The sequence below is a fragment of the Myxine glutinosa genome, chromosome 8 (genome assembly GCF_964187855.1).
Source record: "Myxine glutinosa chromosome 8, kmMyxGlut1.1, whole genome shotgun sequence".
NCBI classification, from domain to species: Eukaryota; Metazoa; Chordata; class Myxini; order Myxiniformes; family Myxinidae; genus Myxine; species Myxine glutinosa.
In genome coordinates, this window is record NC_136268.1 from 26,519,771 (window position 1) to 26,545,015 (window position 25,245).

At 46.0% G+C, this 25,245-nt stretch overlaps 1 protein-coding gene across 3 annotated transcripts in view; it reads left to right on the forward strand.

Annotated features, from left to right (window-relative positions):
* The window catches only part of LOC137432317 (retrovirus-related Pol polyprotein from transposon opus), a 27,240-nt gene extending 3,602 nt beyond the window's left edge, over positions 1-23,638 (forward strand). The window contains exons 2-4 of one of the 3 annotated variants that reach the window (XM_068124145.2): positions 2,320-2,407; positions 8,776-8,963; positions 22,752-23,638. In XM_068124145.2, coding sequence (XP_067980246.2) covers positions 2,320-2,407; positions 8,776-8,963; positions 22,752-22,772 — 297 coding nt within the window. In that variant the 3' untranslated portion in view covers positions 22,773-23,638. Of the gene's footprint in view, positions 1-2,319; positions 2,408-8,775; positions 8,964-15,388; positions 16,177-22,751 lie in introns of those variants that run through there. The other 2 variants (XM_068124144.2, XM_078783042.1) reach the window with 2 other exon arrangements.
* The last annotated feature ends 1,607 nt before the right edge of the window (positions 23,639-25,245 follow it).

Here is a 25,245-nt window from a genome sequence, read left to right on the forward strand (position 1 = left end):
GTACTTGCCGAATTAAGACGTCGTTATTACGGTACTGATGACATCATCATTAACATATCTTATTCCCCAAGGGGAGTGCTTGACATTGAGCCATATTTCAATTTTTTCCATGGAGTGGTTTCGGAGATATAGAGGTGCAACCTTTTCCGATTTTTCCAAGATGGTGCCTGTACCACGTGATCAATGACGTCATAATTATCATTAGAACAATAATTCTACAGGAGCCGCCGCTCATATTCTGAAAATTTCGTGTTCATCGGACTAACAGCTGCAGAGGAATTTTTTTTTTCATACTGATCAGATCAAGCATTGGACTTGTCGAATTATGACGTCATAATGGAGGCACCTATGACATCATCATTAACATATCTTATTCCCCGAAGGGAGTACTTGACAATGAGCCATGTTTCAATTTTTTCCATTAAGCGGTTTGGGAGATTATGGAGATGTAATGTTTTTCCAAGATGGCGTCTATACCACGTGACCTATGACGTCATAATTACGAATAAAAATATTCTACAGGTGGAGGCGCTTCTATGGTGAAAATTTCGTGTCAATCGGACCAACGGTTGCCGAGAAAATGAATTTTTAAAATGCAGACACGTACGGTACACGGCACACGTACTTAACCGAATGCCTAACCCTGCTTTTCGCTTCGCGAGCACAGGGTAATGATGTGGAGTCCCACTCAATATTTGCCATGCTTGTCTGGATGTTAGGACATACCATTTGCAGCCATTGGGGTAGGGGGGAAGGGGATGGAAGATTGGAATAAACTATCAGACACTGCAGTAACTGCCAAATCAGCACTATCCAGGTATATGGCTTCATAATGGGATACATATATATGTCTGAACCCAACCATGCGCTGGTCTTCTTCTTGGTGAAGGATCCTGAGGCTTTGGAGGTGATTTCAAAACATTCCTTATCACATCGGGCACACAAGATCACATAACCAGGAAAGGAAAGTCTTGGGGATAGAAGGGCAGAGGGGGTTATTATTTAATTTGAAAGACAGTGAAAAAATGGCTGAAATGTTTTTGGAACATTGCAGCTCAAAACATGAGGTGCACTTAAAAATAACATACATGGTCGAGGCTCGTGGAAGAGTTAGGACACAGAACAAACCAGGACACAACATAAGAAAGGGAACAGCAGGCGAAAGGGGAAGAAAAACGTTCACGGAGACGGACAAACAAGGGATGCAGGTAACGATGAGGGGAAGGGAAGAACACAAAGAGTGGATAAGATGGATACACAAGCAAAATTTCAAGAGGGGTGGAGGTGGTTTAACGGGTGTGGAAAAGATCATGGCTTTGGATGGGGGATGACCTGAGTTGGTGGTGAATAGCTGTGTTGAAGACCCAGAGGGAAAATTGAGGTTGAAGAGAGTATGCAAAGCGGTTACACTGGTGGGAAAACAACAACAACAACAACAACAACAACATGCATTTTAAGGCCATTTTCCCTGCTAGAGTCAGCCTAGCGGTCCCCATTGGTGGGAAAGCATCACCACTGGTGGGAAAAGAGAGGAATAAATGAGTGGAGGTGAGCAGTGATTCTGGATTTAGTAGATAATTTTACCAGAACGTTCTTGATGGTGAACCATGTGAGCCCTACAGATACCTGGTAGCAGGGACAACGCACGGGGAGAGCAGAGGGCGAAAGACCAGAAAGTACGTGGTAGACGACAGAGAGACCACCGACCTGTCGGCGATGGCGAAGTGATAGGCCCATAGAGTAAGCTTCATCGCTGGAGATTCCAATAATCTTGAAGGCCTTGGTTTCCATGGTGTCAAACTGAGGTTACTGGTGTACCACGTGCATCCTGAAGATACCTGAGGAGGGAGGCCTCCGTTTCTACAGCCTCCACTCCCTCCAGTGGTCTGGCTTTGGAGGCCAACTTTGAAATGTGGCCCAAGAGAGATTATGGCTGAGAGTGAGACCCTGGAGTGACTGAACCTCTTCGAGAGAGTTGTTGAGAAAGTAGATGGGAGGGTTTGCGGAATGATCCTTTCGAAGAGAGAAATAATGAATGTGTCATTTGTCAGGAGTGAAAGACACTTACTGGGTTCTGTACGGTATTGGCAAGATGGTGGAAATGACTAAACTTGGTGGTACGTGCTGCTTCCTTGCTTGACACTCAACATTTAAAAAGGTTAAAACACCGACAAACAACCATAGGCTGGCATCCATTGCACAGGCTTGATGGGCCTTATTCCTGCATCGAGGTTTCTTGTAAAGGAACTCATAAGTTAATCCAAGTACTTTCGTTGTTCTGCATTAAATAATTTATTTTTGCTTTTTCTTTCCATTTAGCCTTTGGATTTGTCTTGCAAGAAATGCAGAAAGAGTACAAACCAATCAGAGACGTCTACACCTGGCAGAGCACCATTGCCGTGCCCAGGTAACACACATTGTCCTTTTTCTGCAGATTACAAAGTTTGATCGATATGACAACAATCTTCAAAAACTGCTTAAGCACATATACATGACTGTGTATGTCATCACTACAATACGCTGGAGGCAAATAACATGGTTTTAAAAAATCATTGTTTTATTAATATTTAAGTACTACATTGTATATGCTTGAACATTACATTACTGGCTGGGTCGGAGGTGACGCTATGCTCTGCGCATACTGATAATCAGGCACACAGCCATGCAATCTCCACAGACAAACATTGGCAGTAGAATGGGCTGAACTGAAGACCTCGGTGACTTTCAATGTGGCACCGTCATAAAATGCCACCTTTCCAACAAGTCAGTTCGTCAAATTTCTGCCCTGCTAGAGTTGCCCTGGTCAACTGTAAGTGCTGTTATTGTGAAGTGGAAACGTCTGGAAGCAAAAACAGCTCAGCCGCAAAGTGGTAGGCCACACAAGCTCACAGAACGGGACCGCAGAGTGCTGTAGCGCGTAAACATCATCTGTCCTCGGTTGCAACACTCACTACCGAGTTCCAAACTGCCTCTGGAAGCAATGTCAGCACAACGACTGTTCGTCGGGAGATTCAAAAAATGGGTTTCCATGGCCGAGCAGCCGCACACAAGCCCAAGATCACCATGCACAATGCCAAGCGTCGGCTGGAATGATGTAAAGCTCGCCGCCATTGGACTCTGGAGCAGTGGAAACGCGTTCTCTGGAGTGATGACTCGCACTTCACCATCTGGCAGTCAGACTAATCTGGGTTTGGCGGATGCCAGGAGAGCGCTACCTGCCCGAATGCATCGTGCCAACTGTAAAGTTTGGTGGAGGAGGAATAATGGTCCGGGGCTGTTTTTCCTGGTTCGGGCTAGGCCCCTTAGTTCCAGTGAAGGGAAATCTTAACGCTACAGCATACAATGACATTCTAGATGAATGTGTACTTCCAACTTTGTGGCAACAGTTTGGGGAAGGCCCTTTCCTGTTTCAGCATGACAATGTCTCCGTGCAAAAAGCAAAGTCCATACAGAAATGGTTTGTTGCGATCGGTGTGGAAGAACTTGACTGGCCTGCACAGAGCCCTGACCTCAACCTCATCAAACATCAAACACCTTTGCGATAAATTGGAACGCCGACTGCGAGCCAGGCCTAATCGCCCAACATCAGTACCCGACCTCACTAATGCTCTTTTGGCTGAATGGAAGCAAATCCCCACAGCAATGTTCCAACATCTCGTGGAAAGCCTTCCCAGAAGAGTGGAGGCTTGTTATAGCCGCAAGGGAGGGGGGGGGGGCTGGGGGGGGGGGGGGATGGGACCAACTCTATATTAATGCCCATGATTTTGGAATGAGATGTGTGATGTTCGGATGTCCACATACTTTTGGTCAAGTAGTGTATCAGAGAGTAAGCTAGTACTCTATGTAGGGATAACGTGGATAAAAAATGTCGGTCCCATCTGCTACATACAAAACTGAAGTTGGATTATCTTCTTTAAAAAGTCACTTAGGCTACATATGAGAGCCCACCTGGTCTGGTCAGCTGATTGTCGAGGTAGGTATCCCTTTTCAGTTCTCCAGACCACGGCAAAAGCAAAAAAAAAAAAAAAAAAAAAAAAAAAAACTGATCGGTCAAACCCCGGAATTCATCTTGTCGTTCATAATAATATTAATAATAATAATAACAATCTTCTTCAGACGGCATATTTCCGAGCTGCCTCTGTCAATGGCAATGATTCTGCTACCATCCGACAGAGTTTTACTTCCTGCAACATCCTTTGGTATTGTAATTCTAATAGCTTGAAAAGATTCCACGAAAAGTACACAAAACTACATACCTTTGTAAAAGAATAGGCCCGGGTAGGCGTGGCTATAACTGTCAATCAGCTTGATGGGGGCGGGGCCGCTAGACACATTTGCCTCAGCGTCGGCGTTATGCGTGATAATGTGGCATAAAATAATATCAGCAAAAATATCCTGCCTCGGGAAATGCATTGTTTTTCAGTGTTACATTTATGGAAATAAAAGAATATTGAGGTACCAGTGCTACACACCGCACACGGGACACGGGACACGTGATCACGAACCCTCCAGTCACAGGTCAAGGCAAACCACGAGATCAACAAGCATTCTGAGTATTGCGCTGCAATACATGTCCCATACTGGCAGTCTGTCGTCCGGAAAACTGTTGGGGAAATTACCAAGGGTTATTCACCCACAGGTTCTGAATCGTTCCCTATCGCTAATTACCTCAGGATGGGCTCACCTGTGATTCGCACTCGGGACATCGATTTATACACCTTGCAGACAGGTCAGCAGAAGCACGAGAAAATAAGTTGTTGATAAAGAACCTTTCGATTCGCTAAATATCAGTAATTTATTATATTTTCCGGTTCACGATCAATGATCGATGTGTATATATATATGTTGCTCGGCTTGGCTCCACCCCTTCCGAAAGCGCGCGCTGTGCCGCGCTTTTGACGTTCGCAGACGAGGTGTGCCTTGAGGGGAACTCCAGAATAAATGAGATATCCATTTTAAAAATATTTTCGTTTAATTAACGATATCTGCCAAACCACGTGCCCTATCGCAAATTCCAAAAGGACGTTTTAGTAGACTGACATGCTGAACAGATCTGTGAAGTTTGCCCTCGATTGGATCAAAAATGAGGGAGCGGCTCGGTTTTAAAGGTTCATTATTAAAAACGTCATAACTCTGAAACCATGTGACGCATGACGTCATGCTCGTTGACTTTTTTGTTCGTCATGGGTATGCGATTCTGCCTGCAAAGTTTGGCCTCGATCTGTTCAGCCGTTGCAGAGAAAAAGGGGTTTTCGTGTATTCACGAAAAACAATATGGCGGCCAGACCACGTGACCTGTGACGTCATAATTATCATTAAAATATTCTACAGACCGAGTCCCCCCTACGGTGAAAATTTGATCTCAATCGGTCCTATTATTGCAGAGAAAATCTTTTTTAAAGGAAATTAAAACTTAAAATGGCACTGAGTTAAGGATCATCAGAATTATCAGAATTCCCAAAGTTCAAAGTGCCATAACGTTGTCAAAAATGATCAAAACGTCGTGAAGTTCGAACTCGATCTGTAACTTATCATGAGAAAACCATGTGCCAAGTTTGAAATCATTAGCATTAAGCGTTTAGAAAAAAAGTCCGGAAAATTATTCTTTGCGTGACGGACGGACGGACAGACTGACGGATGGACGGACAGACGGAGGGATGGCGTGCAAACCTATAGTCCCCTCCGGTGTACACCGGTAGGGGACTAATAACCATCTCGAGTCACAGTTTCTCGGCAGCAGATTCGCTACGTCGGCGAATCACTGATGCCATCGTACAGAACAGCCTGAAAAAGCAATCCACTCGAACTCTGAATTGAATATATTGTTGTGGTTTTGGAATAAAGGTTAATTCCCCCTCGTAGGTAGACGCACCACAACATGAAGCCTCGCGATAGTTCAGTTATTTCTTAGTGAATGTAAGCGTAGTCCTTTCCTATGTTTAGTTTTGCGTTGAGCAGGCCCGTGAGTAGGGCGGTCAATTGCACCAGCATGCCACGTGGCAGGCCTGAATAAGTCTAGCGAGGCCGAAGGGAGGCGCTGCAGGAGCCGGAGAGTATCGTGAGTACAAGTGCTGAGTTACAGTTCCCTGAGAGTGAGTTGAGTTGAGCTTGAGCACGCACGAGAACCACGCCGCAGAACGAGTGTGTTGAATTGTGGTGATCGAGATTGTACATGAACTTTCCCCGTGCCCTGCGCTGTATTGATCGCGTGCTCGAGAGGACGACCCGTGCCGGGCCACAGACGCGCGATCTCCTCCTGCCTGCCTTCGCCTGCATACGTGCCGTGAACATCCGCGAGCCATGCCGGGCGAGCTGCCCTGGGGCGACTGACGGCAAAGCGCGTTTGGCGCGCGACCTTCTTCTCTTCTTCTCCCCGTGTGAGTGAGTGGGCCCTGTGTCTGGGGTTAAGTAAGATTGATTAAGCTTCTGCTCTGTGTCCCCTTTCCTTCGGCGAATCATTGTACATTGTGTAAATAATAATAAATTGTGTTATTCCTTTGACTTGACCGTTCTCGTCCCTTCCATCCATTGGCTTCGCATGGTACGAATAGAACCGCTCGAATCGGGTTCTATAAAAGTAACAGCACGAGTCATGTGGTACGCATACCGCTCGGGCATACTCGATTAAGCGTGGCTTGTGCGAGGTTCGGTCTCTGCTTTCGCGGCAGCGTGGGTTAAAGGTACGTGCGAAGTTGTCCCGATACCCTTTTTCACGTTTTCTCCGGAAGTGGCGATTCGGCCTCGCGGACCCGAAGACCCAAAGGGGGAAAAAGGGGTTTAATTCCCCCCTTCGGACTGGCTTCGGGAGATCCACAACAATATATTTGAACTGACATTTAGTGTTCCTTTCATCTTTGTTTTGGCATACTGCATCGACTGGAGTGGTCAATTAATTGATATTTAAATATAAAGATCCTAGTTTCCCTACTCTATCAACCCTGAACCTGCTATATATATGTGTATATATGTATTACGTTCCTGGGAAATGCCACGATATTTAAAACCAAGGGCCTATAGGAAAAAAGGGGTTAGTTCCTGGGCATAGATAAAATATTGAGGAAGGTGGGCAGCAGCCCAAAACAAACATCACAATTTAAATGTAATATGTAAAATGAAATAATAAAATCCTCACACCTAGCTCGGCTTCACGCGGTCGAAACCAAAGCATTCAGAATCATTGGATTCTCCCGCGATGAAGCTGATTCTGAGGGCCTTTCACTCACTCACCGCAGGCAGGTTGATGGTCTTTCTGTCTTCTACCGAATCCTCTCCGGCCTTGCTCCCTCTGCTCTGCCTCCCCAAATATTCCTGCAGGATGCACACGACCTGCCAGCAACCCTCTTCTGGTGAAACTGCCAAAATCAAGACTCTGCTCACCTTCACTCTTTCATTCCTCTTTTCTCCTGCCTGTGAAACAAACTCCCCCACTCCCTTCAATCCCACCCCTCCCTCCAGGTCTTTAAAACAGCTGTTCACCACCATCTTTTATCTTCCCCCATCCAAAATCTTTATCTGTTCTACCCCTTTTAAAACACCCCAATTCCACCTCTTTAAATCCCCAACTTCTTTCCTGAAATTCCTAGAAGTGTTCATTTGCTTAATACCGTGTACCCCTCCCTCCGCCCCCAGCCCTCCCCCTCCCACAGATCTACCGACGTCCCTGTTCTCTTCTGTTGTTGGGCTTGTGTGCTTCCCTCTCTCCCCTCCCTCTTGTCTCCCGCTCCCTTCATTGTATGTTTTATGCGTCTGTGCATGTTTTCATGTTCAATGTGTTAACTCTTACACGAGCCTCGATTCTGTATATCAAAAAAGACAAAGAAAAATAGTAATAGGCTTTAAGATGACATCTCCTGCTGCATTGAAGCAGATTAAATGCTGAAGTAGATTAAACGTGGCCCCTCCCTTCTGCAATGTGTCTAAAGCCTCCACCATTCCTTCCCAATTAATCTCCGAAATAGTTTGCCTTTGTAATGTGTCATTGTGTTTATTTTATAAATCATTCTGCAGCTCCATAAACCAGTGACGAAAGAAAGTTTAAAAAAAAAACTTTTGTCCATTGTTTTACACTTCAGTGCCATTATTAACGGTGCACCAGAACAACAAAAGGCTTGTGGTGCGAGATAAATGTCACAACTCAGCTCCAAAAACCGCCATTGGTCGAAATTGAGCTCAGTGATAACTAAATTGGTACACAAGGAGGTTTCCCGCAATTGGTCAAAATTGTAATTTTCAAACCCACGATATTTAAACCTTTGCCATTCGCTAGGGTTATGTCTCCTGGAAATCTCGCGAACAGCAAGACCTTAATCCAATGGGAAATATGGGTTTAGGCACAGTGGATTGGAGAATGACCCCTGATTTGAATGATCCTTGGGGAACGGTAATTGTAAGTAAAAATAACTGAATGCAGTGCCTTTTGCCTTTTAAATGCAGTGCAGACCGTTTGGCAATTTGCCAGGCCTAAAGGCCCTGGCGCTGAGGCATACCGTGTTAACGGGCACTCAGACGTGACAATATGTTGCCGATGCCATGCCAGTGGGCCGTGTGTGAGCTGCTACACCTTTCTGCATTATGCTACTCATATTTAGCGTGCTGCTGATTCCAGTGGTTCATTTAACTGAAAGAGTAGAAAGAAGAAAACAAACTGACCTTCTCATCAGTGGATAGCTGTGCCTTAAAGATTGGATCAAACACCAGATCTGAAACTCATATTTAGCATGCCTTTAGCTGTCGACTCATCTACTGAAAGATCCCAATAATTGAATTTTTTTACAGCTGCCCTGGATACCTTTGCTTGCTGTACGACACAGCAGTGGGTCGAGTTAGCCATACATAAGGCGAGGAACTTGCGACAGGCCTCACTCGGCCCAGAAACCAAACAACAATGTACGGAGTCCAGCGATTGGCCGCCGAAAGCCCCTCAAATATGGCCTCGAGATAAGCCTGCTCAGCTCATGTTGCTGGTACGTTTGAAAGTAAACAAAAATACACACAAACATACCCACACACACAAACACACATACACACACACACACACACACACGCACATACACTACGATTAAGCTAACCAAATCGAGAGAAATGTGTGTCATGTCATGTGCAGGCACAACCATAATTCAAAGAAAGATGTGGGATGGATTCACATGATAATTTATTGTGATAATCCCTGTAATGAAATTGTATCTAAGTTGAACCCAGGTGTTATGCTCTCTCCAACCACTGAGAGGAGTCTATAAGAACTCGGACGGCCATCGCTCCGGATCGTACCTGTGACATTTAATCTGTGACACGTAGACTCGAATGGTGCGTATATGTAGATGAACTAGGCTTGCTTGCACTGATTGATTAATTGCTGAACTTCTCCTTGATTATATAATCCTGATATATTGCATGATCGTATTTTTACAGGATGTTGCCAGAGATAAAATTGTCATTAAACCTACTATTGGGACAATGTTGTGGATTTGACTTTCATAACAATTAATGACAATTCGTCTCTTCGTCTTGAACGTGACACGAACGAGAGCGACATGACGAGTCACAAAATGATCCAAGTGCTGATCTTCGCAGCCGACCCACAGGCGGCGGACGCGGCCGCAGAATTGACACATTGGCTGAAAATCTTGGATAACCAATTCAACATTTCCTTCTCTGTTCTCATTCGTTTATTCATTCTTATTCGTTCGTTCGTTCTTCGACCACGTGTTTCTCCCCCATTTCCCCAGATAGTTTTCACTCATTAACCTTCAATGTTTACACTTTCCCCTCAAGTTATGTATTCCGTCATATTTTATAACACCTTTTTCTTCTTCTTCTTTAAAAGGCTGCTTTCGACTTGCTCACCAAATCAATTCATCCCAAAAAAAATATCCATCTCCTATAGTGCCTTTGTTCTACATTCCCTAAACTCTCCTGCACTCCATCCTCCATCCAGCGTCCTTAAACGTATTTTTAACTCGAAGGTCACAAGAAACTCATTTTGCAATAAATGTTCGTTTCCCATAAATCGTACACTTTCAAAAATCCAATCTCACCCCTCCCCTCCAAATCTTCCCCATAACCCCTCCCCTCCAAATCTTCCCCATCACCCCTCCCCTCCAAATCTTCCCCATCACCCATCCCTTTCAAATCTCCCCCCTTGCCCCCTCCCTCCTAAACTACTCCCTCACCCCTCCCCGCCAAGACGCCCCCTCGCCCCTCCCCTCCTAGACTCCTGCCTCACCCCTCCCCTCCAAATCTCCCCCATATCCCATCCCTTTCAAATCCCTCCCCTTGTCCCTTCCCTCCCAAACTACCCCCTCACCCCTCCCCTTCAAATCTCCCCACCCTCATTGCTTCTCAATTTCCCCCCGCTCACTCCCCCTCCTCAAAGCGTCCTCCCCGCTTCTTCCCCCTTCAAACTCTCACCTCCATCTCCCCCAACCTTCTGCCTCGCTCTTCCCCCTCCTCAAATAACACCTCATTGTGGCTCACCCAATCACCATCAAACCTTTTGTCCGCCCCATCCTTCCCTTTCTCCGAGCTATTCTGAAATCTCTGACACACCTTCAACAGCTCTCCCTACCTCTTCCACCTCTTCCACATCTTACCCTACCCCTCCTCCCCCCTGTTCTGTATCTGATGCTCCCCCTTCCTCTTCATTAACGGTATGGACCTCAAACATCCGGGGCCTTCGTTCAAACTTAACTGATCTCTCCATACAGGTTGCTTCTGTCAAACCAGACGTGATCTGCTTAACAGAAACTTTCCTCCTTTATGATGTCTCTGATTCCATAGTATCTCTCCCGGGCTACTCCCTCCTCCGGTATGATAGACCTGAGCCTCGTCCTGGAGGCGGGGTTGCTATCTTTATCAAAAACTCTCTTCCTCACTCGCCCTGCACTGCACTCTCTCCACCTCACCCCCAGGAATACCTCTGGCTACGGCTTCCCCTTCGCTCCCACCTCTTGTTCATATGTGTGTTGTACCGTCCACCAAACAGTGATGACTCCATCTACATCTCGCTGTCTGATGATATGGACCAACTTCTATCTACTCATCCCAACTCTCTCTTCCTCATATGTGGTGATTTCAACTGTCATCATGCCAGTTGGCTGGGTGTGGGTACCTCTCTCACCAGCCATGGCTCCTCAGCAAAGGACTTCTGCGACTCACTGGGACTGACACAATCTGTCAATTTCCCGACCCGGATCTCAGTCAACGGAACATCTTCTCTTCTGGACTTGGTTATGACTAACTTCCCTGAAAATGTCTGCTGCTCTTCTTCTGCTCCGATCGGATCATCTGATCATGTCCTTGTTAAAGTGGACATCTCTCTGACCATCCTCAGGGAGCCTGCTCAGCGTCGACGAGTCTGGCATTTCACTCAGGCCAACTGGCACGGTCTTCAAGCAGCCATCAATCATCTGGACTGGTCTCCCATCTCTACCACCTCTGACATCAACTCATCCTGGGAATTCTTCCAAAGTAAATTGCTCTCTCTCATGCACAGATTTATCCCATCTCGTCTTCAGTTGTCATACCCTTCCTCCCGTCCATGGTACACGGAATCTTGTGGTGAGGCTGTTGCCCAGAAACAACTTGCCTTCGTCTCCTGGAAAGCAAATCCAACGGAAGGAAATCTCATTTCCTTTCACAAAGCCCGAAACAAGTGTGTGTCCACCCTGAGGAGAGCCAGGAAACAATATCTCTCCGTTCTCAAGACCGAACTCTCTTATCTGTCTCCCTCTTCCAAATCCTGGTGGCGTCTGGTCAAATCCGTTTCTGGTGTTTGTTCCCCCTCCATCCCCTCCCTTACCTCAAACGGCTACACAGCTGACTCCGCACGTGAAAAAGCTGAATGCCTCAACTCTGTGTTTGCCTCTAAATCTTGTGTCCCAAACCCATCCCTCTCTGTACCCACCATACCCAGTCGTACCCTGCTGCTCCTGACTCCGTGTCCTTTCCTCCTGACAAGGTGGAAAAGTTTCTGTCAACCCTCGACTCTGATTCTGCAACTGGACCCGACGGCATCAGCCCACGGGTCCTAAAATCCTGCTCTGCTGCTCTATCTCACCCTCTCTCTGTTCTCTTCACCCTCTCTTTTGCTCAAGGTCAACTGCCATCTGTTTGGAAATCAGCCAACATCACCGCTTTGCACAAAAAAGGTGCAAAAACAGATCCTAGCAACTACAGACCAATCAGCCTTCTCCCAATTATCAGCAAAGTCATGGAATCCATCATTGCTTCTGATATGAAATCTTTCCTCTTCTCCAATGGCTTGATCTCTGATCATCAATTTGGTTTCAGACCAGGTCACTCTACTCTGGACATGCTGCTTCTGCTGTCTCAACAATGGATGGAGGTCCTCAATGCCAAACAGGAAATTAGAGCTGTCTCCCTCGACATATCACGTGCTTTCGACACGGTCTGGCACCCCGCTCTGCTCACCAAACTCTCCTCCTTTGGTATCCATGGAAATCTCCACGCATGGCTGGCGGACTTCCTCTCTAGTCGTCGTCAACGTGTGGCCCTGAATGGGTTTCTCTCATCTCCTCTTCCTGTTCAGGCTGGAGTTCCCCAAGGCAGTGTTCTGGGCCCCGTGCTTTTTCTGGTCTTCATCAATGATCTCTCTGACTCTCTCGAAAATCCTCTCTATCTCTTTGCTGATGACTCCACTCTCTGCCGCTCCATTCCTCTTCCCTCAGATCGGCAGTCTGCTGCCTCCTCACTCTCTGAAGACCTGGACAAAATCACAGACTGGTCAAACAAGTGGAACATGTCTTTCAATCCTGACAAATCTCACACTCTTACTATGTCTCTCCGAAAAGATCGACTGGACAACCCTCCCATCTACTTTCTCAACAATCCTCTCCAAGAAGTTCTGTCGCTCAAGATTTTGGGTCTCACTATCTGCCATGATCTTTCTTGGGAAAACCACATTTCCAAGCTGGCCTCCAAAGCCAGTCGCCGACTGGGCATCCTCCGTCGTGCGAAGTCCTTCCTCGGCACACCTGAGCTCCTCACCACATACAAGGCTTTCATCCGCAGCTCAATGGAATACTGTTCTCCCCTATGGGCCGGTGCTCCTGCCTCACACCTAGCTCGGCTTCACGCTGTTGAAACCAAAGCTTTCAGAATTATTGGAATCTCCCGCGATGAAGCTATCTCTGAGGGCCTTTCACTCACTCACCGCAGGCAGGTAGGTGGTCTTTCTGTCTTCTACCGACTCCTCTCCGGCCTTGCACCCCCAGCTCTCTCTGTGCTCTGTCCCCCAAATATTCCTACAGGTCGCACAAGATCTGCCAGCAACCCTCTGATGGTTAAACTGCCGAAATCTCGGCTCTCCGCTCACCTTCACTCTTTCATTCCTCTTTTCTCCCGCCTCTGGAACAAACTCCCTCACTCCCTTCAATCCCACTCCTCCCTCCAGGTCTTTAAAACAGCTGTTCACCACCATCTCTTATCTTCCCCCATCCAAAACCTTGATCTTTTCTACCCCCGCTAATTCACCCCAGATCCACCTTGTTTGAAATTCCAACTTCTTTCCTGGAAGTCCTGGCAGTGTCCATATGTTTTATACCTCTCCCACTGCCCCATTCCCACGCCCCCCCCCCCCCCCAAAGCCCTCGCCCTCTCTCAGATCTCTCGATGTCTCCATGTCTCTCGGTCCCTGCTCTCAAATGTTGTGTTTGTGTCCTTCCCCCTCTCTCCCCATCTTGTCTACCGCTCCCTATGTTATATGTTTTATGTGTCGGTTTGTCTTTCTGTGTGTTCATGTGATTAATGTTCGCTCTTTCACGAGCCTCGATATTGTATACAAAAAAAAAAAAAAAAAAAAAAAAAAGGCTCAGGAAGCTGTCACCAATGAAACGAAACTAGAAGTACTGCAATCAAAGGTACACCATAATGTGTACAGGGCAATCGAACAATGTGAGACGTTCGATGCAGCCGTGGCAGAGCTGAAGCGTATTTACATTAAAAAAACGAAGCGCGGTCTATTCCCGTCATTTGCTCGCAATACGACGACAACAGCCCACGGAGACTTTAGATCACTTTGCTCAAGACCTCCGACGTCTACTGAACGAGAGTGCCCTGGAGGTACGTACTCATGAACAAGTCTGTGATGACCTTGTTCGCGATTCTTTCGGCGCAGGACTTGGGTCCCCAGTCGTCAGACAGAGACTTCTTGAAGAAGCCGATTTGACACTCGCTGAAGCACTCCGGCTATCTCGCGTGTATACCCAAGCACGGGAACAATCCGACGCGTATGAACATCCATACGTCACTGCGGGGACATCTCGACAAACTCGACCGGAGAGAGCTACCGCCAAGGTCGTGGATGCAGCCTCGGCACCTCCACCGGAATCGGAGACCCCGGCCACTCCCGAGGATCCCGATCCGGGCATGACGGCAGCCGCTGCAGCTGGACCCAAGCCCGGAAGTAACGCTACGTGCTATTTCTGCGGGAATCGGAATCATCTCAGGTCGGTTTGCCCAGCTAAAAATGCGACATGTCATTTGTGCTCAAAGCCGGGTCATTTTGCAAAAGTTTGCCGATCATCGCTGGGCAAACGAGCCCGCTCGACGATGAATGTGCTTATCGCCGAGTCAGTGGACCGAGGGGCGTGCCTCGCCCGACTTTGATGGGGATCGCCCCTTCCCGTGGCCCTCAAGCTGAGAGCTCGACCTTGGTGAGACTCGCCGCGCTGACGAAACAAGTGGCGCAAAAACCGACAGTACGCGGTGCGACTGTCCTTGGCCGGCATTCTTCCGACACCCTGCCAACTTCCTGGATCGGCCACCCGAACGGCTAATGTTGGCTTTGAAACTCCGCGCGTGGCACGAGCGCCCTCCGGAGGCTGCACGTATGATCTACAAGCTACTGCAACGGCACGAAAGCTGGGAACTTCACGCGTGGCACGTGCGCCCTCTGGAGGCGGCACGACTGGCCTACAAACGACTTCAATGGCACGAAAGACTTTAGCTGGCGTTGGATCCACACGCGAGGCACGAGCGCCTCGCCTAGACGACTCAATAACTACAGATCCACCTGGCCTGGCTCGTGCTATCATCCCACTCATGATCGAAGGAATTTTTGCTAACGCTTTGATCGACACAGGTTCCACGGATAGTTATGTGGATTTTCGACTTGTGCAAAAACATGGATGGCCGATTCTTGGGACAAGACGCCGAATCTTTATGGCCTCTCAGGGGCTATGGCTCAGCACAAAAGGGGAATGTCGACTGAAGCTTGTGATTAAGGGACGAATGTTTCCGGATGTGCATCTAATGGTTTTACCCGCATTATGTGCAGAAGTTTTGCTAGGACATGATTTTCTCAAGCGACATGGACGTTTGGAAATGGAATTTGGTGGCACTGATACGCTGGCTGTGTGTGCTCTTGCAGGGATGGAAATTGAGCCGCTGTCGCTGTTCCCCAATATGACCACGGACTGTACACCTGTAGCAGTTACATCACGACGCTACTCACGAGCTGACGCGCAATTCATCGCGGAAGAAACGGCCCAGCTATTAAAGGAAGGTATCATAGAACCTAGTCGGTCGCCATGGCGGGCCCAAGTTCTGGTGGTACGAAGCGAAGCGCATCGCAAACGCATGGTAATCGACTATTCGCAGACGATTAATCGGTTTACACAGCTTGACGCCTACCCCCTTCCGGGAATGGACTCCCTGGTTCGACAGGTGGCACAGTATTCGGTCTATAGCACTCTCGATCTGCGTAGTGCGTATCATCAAATCCCCATCTCCGAGGCCGATCACATCTATACAGCGTTTGAATCGGGTCAAAGGTTATACAGTTCACCCGGCTACCTTTTGGGGTCACAAACGGGGTCCCTTGTTTTCAGAGGGCTATGGACGACCTCATCGCTAAGGAGAACTATACCGATGTCTTTGTATATCTGGACAATCTCACGGTTTGCGGGGTATGACCAGGAACATCATGACGCTAATCTGAAGCGCTTCCTCGAGGTCGCGCAGAGGTATCGCTTAACTATGAATGATGCTAAATGTTGTTACTCCGCTCGCACGATAGATCTTCTGGGGTACACCGTGACCCACGGCTCTGTTGCTCCGGATAAGGAGCGTCTGCGACCCTTGCTCGACATGGCCCCACCCTGCGATCGTGCTTGCTTCGCTGAAGCATGCTCTCGGGCTGTTCGCTCATTATTCTAAGTGGGTACAAAATTTCTCCGTGAAGCTCTGCCCACTTGTGGACTGCGAAGCGTTCCCCATGAGCCTTGCCGCCAAGGCCGCTTTCCATAGCCTTAAGTCCGACATCGCTGGCGCCGCTGTGGCAACGATTGACGAAAATAAATATTTTGTTTTGGAAAGTGATGCATTGGATCATGCGATAGCTGCAACTCTCTCCCAAGGGGGGCGCCCTGTGGCCTTCTTTTCGCGAACTCTCTCCTCCGCTGAGCGGAGACATTCGTCTGTCGAAAAGGAGGCGTATGCCATCGTCGAGTCGATTCGGCGTTGGCGTCCCTACTTGTTCGGACGATGCTTCCAAATTATCACGGACCAACAGAGCGTTGCGTTTATGTACGACACCCAGCATGCTCAACGCATTAAGAATGAGAAAATCACTCGCTGGCGAATCGAACTCGCCGATTTCTGCTACACAATCAAATATCGCCCTGGGAGGGATAACCTGGTGGCTGACGCCTTATCGCGGCCGGCGACGTGTGCGGGCCTCATATCTTTGGAGGATCTGCGCGCTTTGCACGACACTTTGTGCCATCCCGGGGTGACGCGTTTCGCTCATTTTGTGCGTAGTCGTAACGTGCCCTACTCGGTTGAAGACATTCGCCAGGTCTGTTGCAATTGTTCTGTATGTGCTGAACTCAAACCGCGTTTTTACAACCCTCCTATGGGAACACTGGTCCGAGCAACTAGGCCGTGGGAGAGATTGGCGATGGACTTCAAAGGGCCACTGCCGGCGTCACCGGCATCGAGTAACTCTCGTTATCTGCTCACTATCGTTGATGAGTTCTCGAGATTCCCTTTCGCTTTCACGTGCGTAGATATGACAGCCGCCACGGTTATCCGGTGCCTGCAGAACTTGTTTTCTATGTTCGGGTATCCGGCCTACGTGCATACAGATCGGGGTGCGGTGTTCCTGTCCCAGGAAGTGACGTGCTTCTTACTCCAGCATAATGGCGCTTCTAGCTATACCACTCCGTATAGACCGCAGGCGAATGGACAGGTCGAACGCCTCAATGGTATTATATGGAGAGCCGTCATGCTAAGCCTTAAGTCCCTCGGCCGAGGCCTAGATAAATGGGCTTGGTCGTTACCTGCGGCACTGAACTCGATCAGGACTTTACTGTGTACGGCAACCAACCAAACTCCCCACGAACGGATGTTTCATCACCCGAGGAGTTTGGGTAGTATCCGATCTTTACCTAGTTGGCTTGCAGAGCCGGGACCGGCTTCAAACGTGCGGTTCGCATGAGTAAGTATGATCCACTAGTGGATAAGGTGCAAGTACTCCAAGCTAATCCCGAGCATGCTCGTGTGTTGATGTCTGATGGACGCGAGTCAACTGTCTCCATACGCCACCTGGCCCCTTGCGGGGAAATCGACGAACCAATTTACGAGTCTATGGACTCTCCCGTTGCTCCGCCTATGGAGCATCTGCCGGCCATCTCGCCGCCAAATGCACCCCAACCTGTAGGCTCTGTGGTGCCACCTTCGTCACCTGACTTAGCAGGGGACTCCCCTGCAGGGGACTCCGGACTACTCCGACGCAGGGGACTCCGGACTTGGGGATGTAGTACCCGGTAGTTTCCGGACCCGTGCTGGAAGGGAAATCCGTCGCCCCGATCGCTACGGATAGACCGACTGACATGGACGGACAATCGCTGCCCTACTATTGCTGCTGCATGCTTGATTCCTGCCTTAGCGGAAGTGTAGTTTTAACGGCGGGGAGAATGTAATGAAATTGTATGTAAGTTGAACCCAGGTGTTATGCTCTCTCCAACCACTGAGAGGCGTCTACAAGAACTCAGACGGCCATCGCTCCGGATCATACCTGTGACATTTAATCTGTGACACGTAGACTCGAATGGTGCGTATTTGTAGATGAACTAGGGTTGCTTGCACTGATTGATAATTGCTGAACTTCTCCTTGATTATATAATCCTGATATATTGCATGATCGTATTTTTACAGGATGTTGCGAGAGATCGAATTGTCATTAAACCTACTATTGGGACAATGTTGTGGATTTGACTTTCATAACAATCCCTACCTTGTTTACATACTTTTTGTAGTAACAGCCCTACAACCTTTTACATTAAAAAATGGTTTTTTTATTACTTCTTTATGTACTTTCTACCTCCGCCACCAAAGGTGGATGCAAGTTGTTTTCACCTCTGTTTGTCTGTTTGTTGGTCTGTGAGCTGGATATCTCAAAAGGTTATAGATTGATTCAGATGAAACTTGGTGGACAGTTTGGGTGTGTGACAGGAAGAATTGATTCGATTTTGGGAAGATCTGGATCGGGATCCGGGAATTTTTTAAATGATAAATGTGCATGTGTATTTTGTTTTAACATGATCACGGTGTGTACCCCATTAAGAATAGGTACACCGTATCCCTGCGCATCGTCAGAGCGTGACCAAGGGTTGGCGTCAGGAAGGGCATCCGGGCATAAAAAAACATTGCCTCAAACAGGGAACCATGATTGTCATGGGGCCCGAAAGGCTAACCCCCGCACAGCGGGGAAAATGGCCTCAAAACGATCATTCATTCATTTTATATTTACCAACACCATCCTCACATTTACCCACATTATCCTCACATTTACCAACACCATCTTCACATTTACCAACACCATCCTCACATTTACAAACACCATCCTCACATTTACCGACATCATCCTCACATTTATCAACACCATCTTCACATTTACCAACACCATCCTCACATTTACAAACACCATCCTCACATTTACCCACATCATCCTCACATTTGCCAACACCATCTTCACATTTGCAAACACCATCCTCACATTTACCCACATCATCCTCACATTTACCAACACCATGCTCACATTTACCCACACCATCCTCACATTTACCAACACCATCCTCACATTTACCCACACCATTCTCACATTTACCCACACCATCCTCACATTTACGCACACCATCCTCACATTTACGCACACCGTCCTCACATTTACCCACATCATCCCCACATTTACCAATACCGTCCTCACATTTGCAAACACCATCCTCACATTTGCAAACACTATCCTCACATTTACCCACATCATCCCCACATTTACCAACACCATCCTCACATTTACCAACACCATCCTCACATTTACCAACACCATCCTCACATTTACCCACACCATTCTCACATTTACCCACACCATCCTCACATTTACCCACACCATCCTCACATTTACCCACACCATCCTCACATTTACCCACACCATCCTCACATTTACCAAAACCATCCTCACATTTACCCACACCATCCTCACATTTACCAACATCATCCTCACATTTACCAACGCCATCCTCACATTCACCAACACCATCCTCACATTTACCAACATCATCCTCACATTTACCTCACATTTCTAAACGGTGGTTATCCTCACATTTACCACCACCATCCTCACATTTACCAACACCATCCTCACATTTACCAACACCATCCTCACATTTACCAACACCATCCTCACATTTACCAACACCATCCTCACATTTACCAACATCATTCTCACATTTACCAACATCATCCTCACATTTACCAACACCATCCTCACATTTTGTACCACGTCAAATTATAATACTTGGCAGCATTGCCTAGCGGCCCTAGCATTGCATAATTTTAAATCACAAGTAATACAAGCAAGTAATTAGCCGCTTCGCAGACGCTGCTCATCGAGTGCCCTCTGCTGTTGTTGTTGTTCTTCTTGTTCTTCTTCTTCTTGTTCTTGCAGAGAAGACAAAACCTCAAAGCTCCACCCATTCTGGGAACCATAGCTCCACCCATTCTGGGAGAGCCTTCATATAAACAAATATCCACCATTTTATTAACTCGCATAGCTTTGAGGCCTGTTTTGTAGGCCCGTGGTGTCTTCCTCTCTCACACAGTTTTATTTCAAATCAAATTCGATATATCATTTCATTTTTCACAGTCGCTAACATAGTTTTAGACTCGGTTGAAAAAAAACGGGAAGAAAATCCGATGAAAGTTGCCCTTTATAGAACGAAATGAATTCTCAAAGGCCTGTAACTTCAAGTCCATTGAGATTTTTTTTTTTAAATCGCGGCATGGTCAGTCATACACCGCCCGAAATAAGAGACGGGAAAATGCCGAGATATATATATTTTGTTTAAATCGCGGCATGGTCAGTCATACACCGCCCGAAATAACAGACGGGAAAATGCCGAGATATACACAAAGAATTAAGTTAAGCACCCCTACACAACGAATTAAGGTAAGCACCCCCTAATATATATTCTTTGTGTATATGTATACATTGGCATATATTCTAAGGTATGTGAGATCAAATAATGATTGGTATGACATTAGCAATTATCCATTGATGAAATGCAGATACACAGGGTCTATGAGACATAGGGTTGAGTCAGTGATCCGATCACGTGGGTCCTACACACGTTATTGACGCAAAGATCGCTAGAGGTCTTCTCAGAACAATGACTGTACGTTAGAAAACATAAACGTCATCCACACTGTCCGTGATGGACCTATAGCTCCATACTTAAATTGAGGTGCAAATATGCCTAAAATTCCCAAAAAATTTCACCTTAAATTATTCAGAATAAAATATTGAAAACGGCATGATTGTTATGTTTTTATGTGACCATAATATCACTTCTCCAGAAAATATAGCAATATCATGGGTATATTACACTGTTTTGACGACAACAAACTTGTAATGTGCGAGGTTGTAAAAAAACGGGGGGGGGTGCTTAACTTAATTCTTTGTGTATATATTAAAAATTCGTCCATTTGATGACAATCGTCACGATGAAATATTTAATTTATACGTCGTCACAATAATGTGGAGAGAGGAGCATAGCTTCGTTCACGTGTCGCCACACACAGGAAATTGCCGAGATTTTTTTTTTTTAAATCGCGGCATGGTCAGTCATACACCGCCTGAAATAACAGACGGGAAAATGCCGAGATATATTAAAAATTCGTCGCCACACAAGGTAAATTGCCGAGATATATTTTCACTTTGCACAAAAATAACATCAAGTAATCGAATCAATAGGAATGTCCTGTGCCTATAACATCGACGTTATAGGCACAGCTGCATCTAGGCATTGTGTAACATCGACGCGGCTTTTGTTTTAATTAAAACTTTTTGTACTTGTTTTTTATGTAAAGTACCACGTTGAATGATAACATTTGTTTGGTAACAAACTGGCTGGCTCCATTAAGACTATTGGTTTATTAGAACACTTGATAAATAGCTACAGTTACTATAAAAGTTCTTAGACTTTGATGAGAAGAGAGTTGATTTGTTTGGCTTTGGTACAGAACTGTACTTTGGTACAGTTCTTAGACTTTGGTACAGTGTATAATTTGTCCTAGAAAACGGAAATTCTGAAATTTATAGACTTACTGCGCATCCTTGTGTTCAAGCACACTGCACTTTCAGTACAACCCTGCCATTAGGTGGGTTGGGAGAGGTAAAAAAAACACATGGACACTGCCAGGACTTCCAGGAAAGAAGTCGGTATTTCAAAAAAGTGGATCTGAGGTGAATTAATGGGGGTAGAAAAGATCAAGGTTTTGGACGGGGGAAGATAAGAGATGGTGGGGAACAGCTGTTTTAAAGACCTGGAGGGATGAGTGGGATTGAAGAGAGTGAGGGAGTTTGTTCCAGAGGTGTGAGAAAAGAGGAATGAAGGAGTGAAGATGAGCAGAGAGTCTTGATTTTCGCAGTTTAACCATAAGAGGGTTGCTGGCAGATCTTGTGCGACCTGTAGGAATATTTGGGGAACAGAGCCCAGATAGAGCTGGAGGAGCAAGGCCGGAGAGGAGTCGGGAGAAGACAGAAAGACCACCTACCTGCCTGCGGTGAGCGAGTGAAAGGCCCTCGGAGGTAGCTTCATCGCAGGAGATTCCATTGATTCTGAAATCTTTGGTTTCAACAGTGTGAAGCCGAGCTAGGTGTGAGGCAGGAGCGCACCGGCCCAGAGGGGTTATGCCTACTTTGTGGAATCCTTTGAAATTATGAAAATTTTGAGTAGTCATGCACCTTCCAACTATAAAATGCAGTAGATACATGTTTAAACCAAGTCCTGAGCTTAAACCAATTTTGAGTTTGTCTGTCTGAAAAGAAGAATACAAAGAATTACAATCATGCTGTTTTGAGTCAGTCAGTTTTGAAGCTCGGCGGTGAATGTTTAATTAATTAATGTTATTGGATGTGAAATCCTCCACAGTCACCTGGTAGGTACTTTATAGGTTTAAAAGTTTGTATATCGGTACTTTTTGTGATGATTTGTGTTATATTAAACCTATGGAGTCTTTGTGCCATCCCGACATAGGAAGTCTAGCAACTTCCTGATATATGTATTTTGGATTGGAGCAGCCTGAGTGGTGTTACATTACACCACGTTGCTCATTTGATTGTGAAGCATTACTATCTCAATCAAGATGGGCCACCAGATGCCAGTGTCTGAGTAACGGAATTACATTTGTCCCTACCTCCAGGTTTAATTAAATAATGCCTGTACCCACAGGAGCAAAGATCAACGCCATGAGCGCATGACACCAAGCCATGGAGGAGATGGAATTGGAGACACGGCGGTGGGGAGAGAATGTGGATTCTGAGACGTGTAAGGGTAAAATAACTGTCATCAATCAGCGAAAACATACAGAGGAGGTATTAAAGAGGTACCTGTGTATCTCACACTTTTAGTGGGGAGAAGGTGGGACCTGAGAGAGGCACATCAACATGGTTTTGAAGATGACACCATGCTACTGCGGTGTTGTGAGAGTGGACTTGGTTTGGGTTTCCCCACAATAAAAAATCGAATCTCACACCCCCTTCACCACCTCTCCTGACCCCCAGAGATTATTCCTCCTTGGGGCCCCTCTGTAGGCCTTGCTGCAAGGCATTAGGAGCAAAGACACATAACTGGGGGAAACAGCCCACTGAACTCTTACTTATGGTACATTATCATAAGAGTGCCACTCAGCATTGCCATAAATGGTTCATTACTAGTTTTTCTGTTTTCGTTTTGTGTGTATTTCAGGAAATAATATAAAACATAATAGTTAATGCTTAACACACTGTCTTTTTGCACTTAATTACAGTCTATGATGCTGTTTCAAAATTGTAGAAGACTGTATGCAGTTTGTGGGGGAGAGGGAGGGCTTGATTATGGCGATACTTGTTGAACCTCTGTAATGGTGTAAATCAAGGGAGTAAATTACTTTTACTTTATGTATGTAAAATGTAGATTGCCCTAAAGTGCATGGCAATGGGAGAGTTGGACAAACTGTGAAAATGTCTGAATACAGTTCTTACTTTGCTGCTGTGTTCTGGATCGTGTTGTTGAACTTCTCTGCTGTTTCAATATGGCTTGTGTTGATCCACAAATTATTAAAATGTATTTTGACATTCCATCGACTCGCCAATGTGGTTCTAATGGGATTTCCGTCGTGCTAATTTCAACCTCCCATAAAGGGATACCACGTTAATCACAGGACAAGGAAGAACAGAGGTGAGACTCTCATATTTATCAAAGCAGTCACCAAGTGGAAACATTTGCTCTCATTATTATTTCGTATGCAACATGTGCCTGTTGGTTGCATCATTGCTAGGAGAGCAGCAATGCCACTGATGCAGTTCCCCCTGTTCCCAGTAGGCTGGTACTCATTTTGCCAGCTGCGGAAGGATGACAGGCCAAGTCAACCCACTTGATGTTATTTAACTCTCCCAATCTGATATAAACTCTCCAAATCCGATATAAACTCTCCAAATCTGATATAAACTCCCCCAGTCTGACATAATCTCTCCCAATCTGACATAAACTCTCCCAATCTGACAATATCTCTCCCAATCTGATATAAACTCTCCAAATCTGACATAATTTCTCCCAATATGACAATCTCTCCCAATCTGATATAAACTCTCCCAATCTGACATAATCTCTCCCAATCTGCAATATCTCTCCCAATCTGATATAAACTCTCCAAGTCTGACATAATCTCTCCCAATCTGACAATCTCTCCCAATCTGACATAATCTCTCCCAATCTGCAACAACTCTCCCAATCTGATATAAACTTTCCCAATCTGATATAAACTCTCACAATCTGATATAAGCTCTCCAAATCCGACATAAACTTTCCCAATCTGACATAAACTCTCCAAATCTGATATAAACTCTCACAATCTGATATAAACTCTCACAATCTGATATAAACTCTGAAATCTGGCACAAACTTTCCCAATCTGATATGAACTCTCCAAATCCGACATAAACTTTCCCAATCTGACATAAACTCTCCAAATCTGATATAAACTCTCACAATCTGATATAAACTCTCCCAATCTGATATAAACTCTCCAAATCCGATATAAACTCTCCCAATCTGACAAACTCTCCAAATCCGACATAAACTTTCCCAATCTGACATAAACTCTCCAAATCTGATATAAACTCTCACAATCTGAAGTAAACTCTCCAAATCTGACAAACTCTGAAATCTGACACAAACTTTCCCAATCTGATATGAACTCTCCAAATCCGACATAAACTTTCCCAATCTGACATAAACTCTCCAAATCCGACATAAACTCTCCCAATCTGATATAAACTCTCCAAATCTGACATAAACTTTCCCAATCTGACATAAACTCTCCAAATCTGATATAAACTCTCACAATCTGATATAAACTCTCCCAATCTGATATAAACTCTCCAAATCTGACATAAACTTTCCCAATCTGATATAAACTCTCACAATCTGATATAAACTCTCACAATCTGATATAAACTCTCCAAATCTGACATAAACTTTCCCAATCTGACATAAACTCTCCAAATCTGATATAAACTCTCACAATCTGATATAAACTCTCACAATCTGATATAAACTCTGAAATCTGGCACAAACTTTCCCAATCTGATATGAACTCTCCAAATCCGACATAAACTTTCCCAATCTGACATAAACTCTCTCAATCGCTACACCCTCACCACTGCCTGCACTCTCACACCCTCAC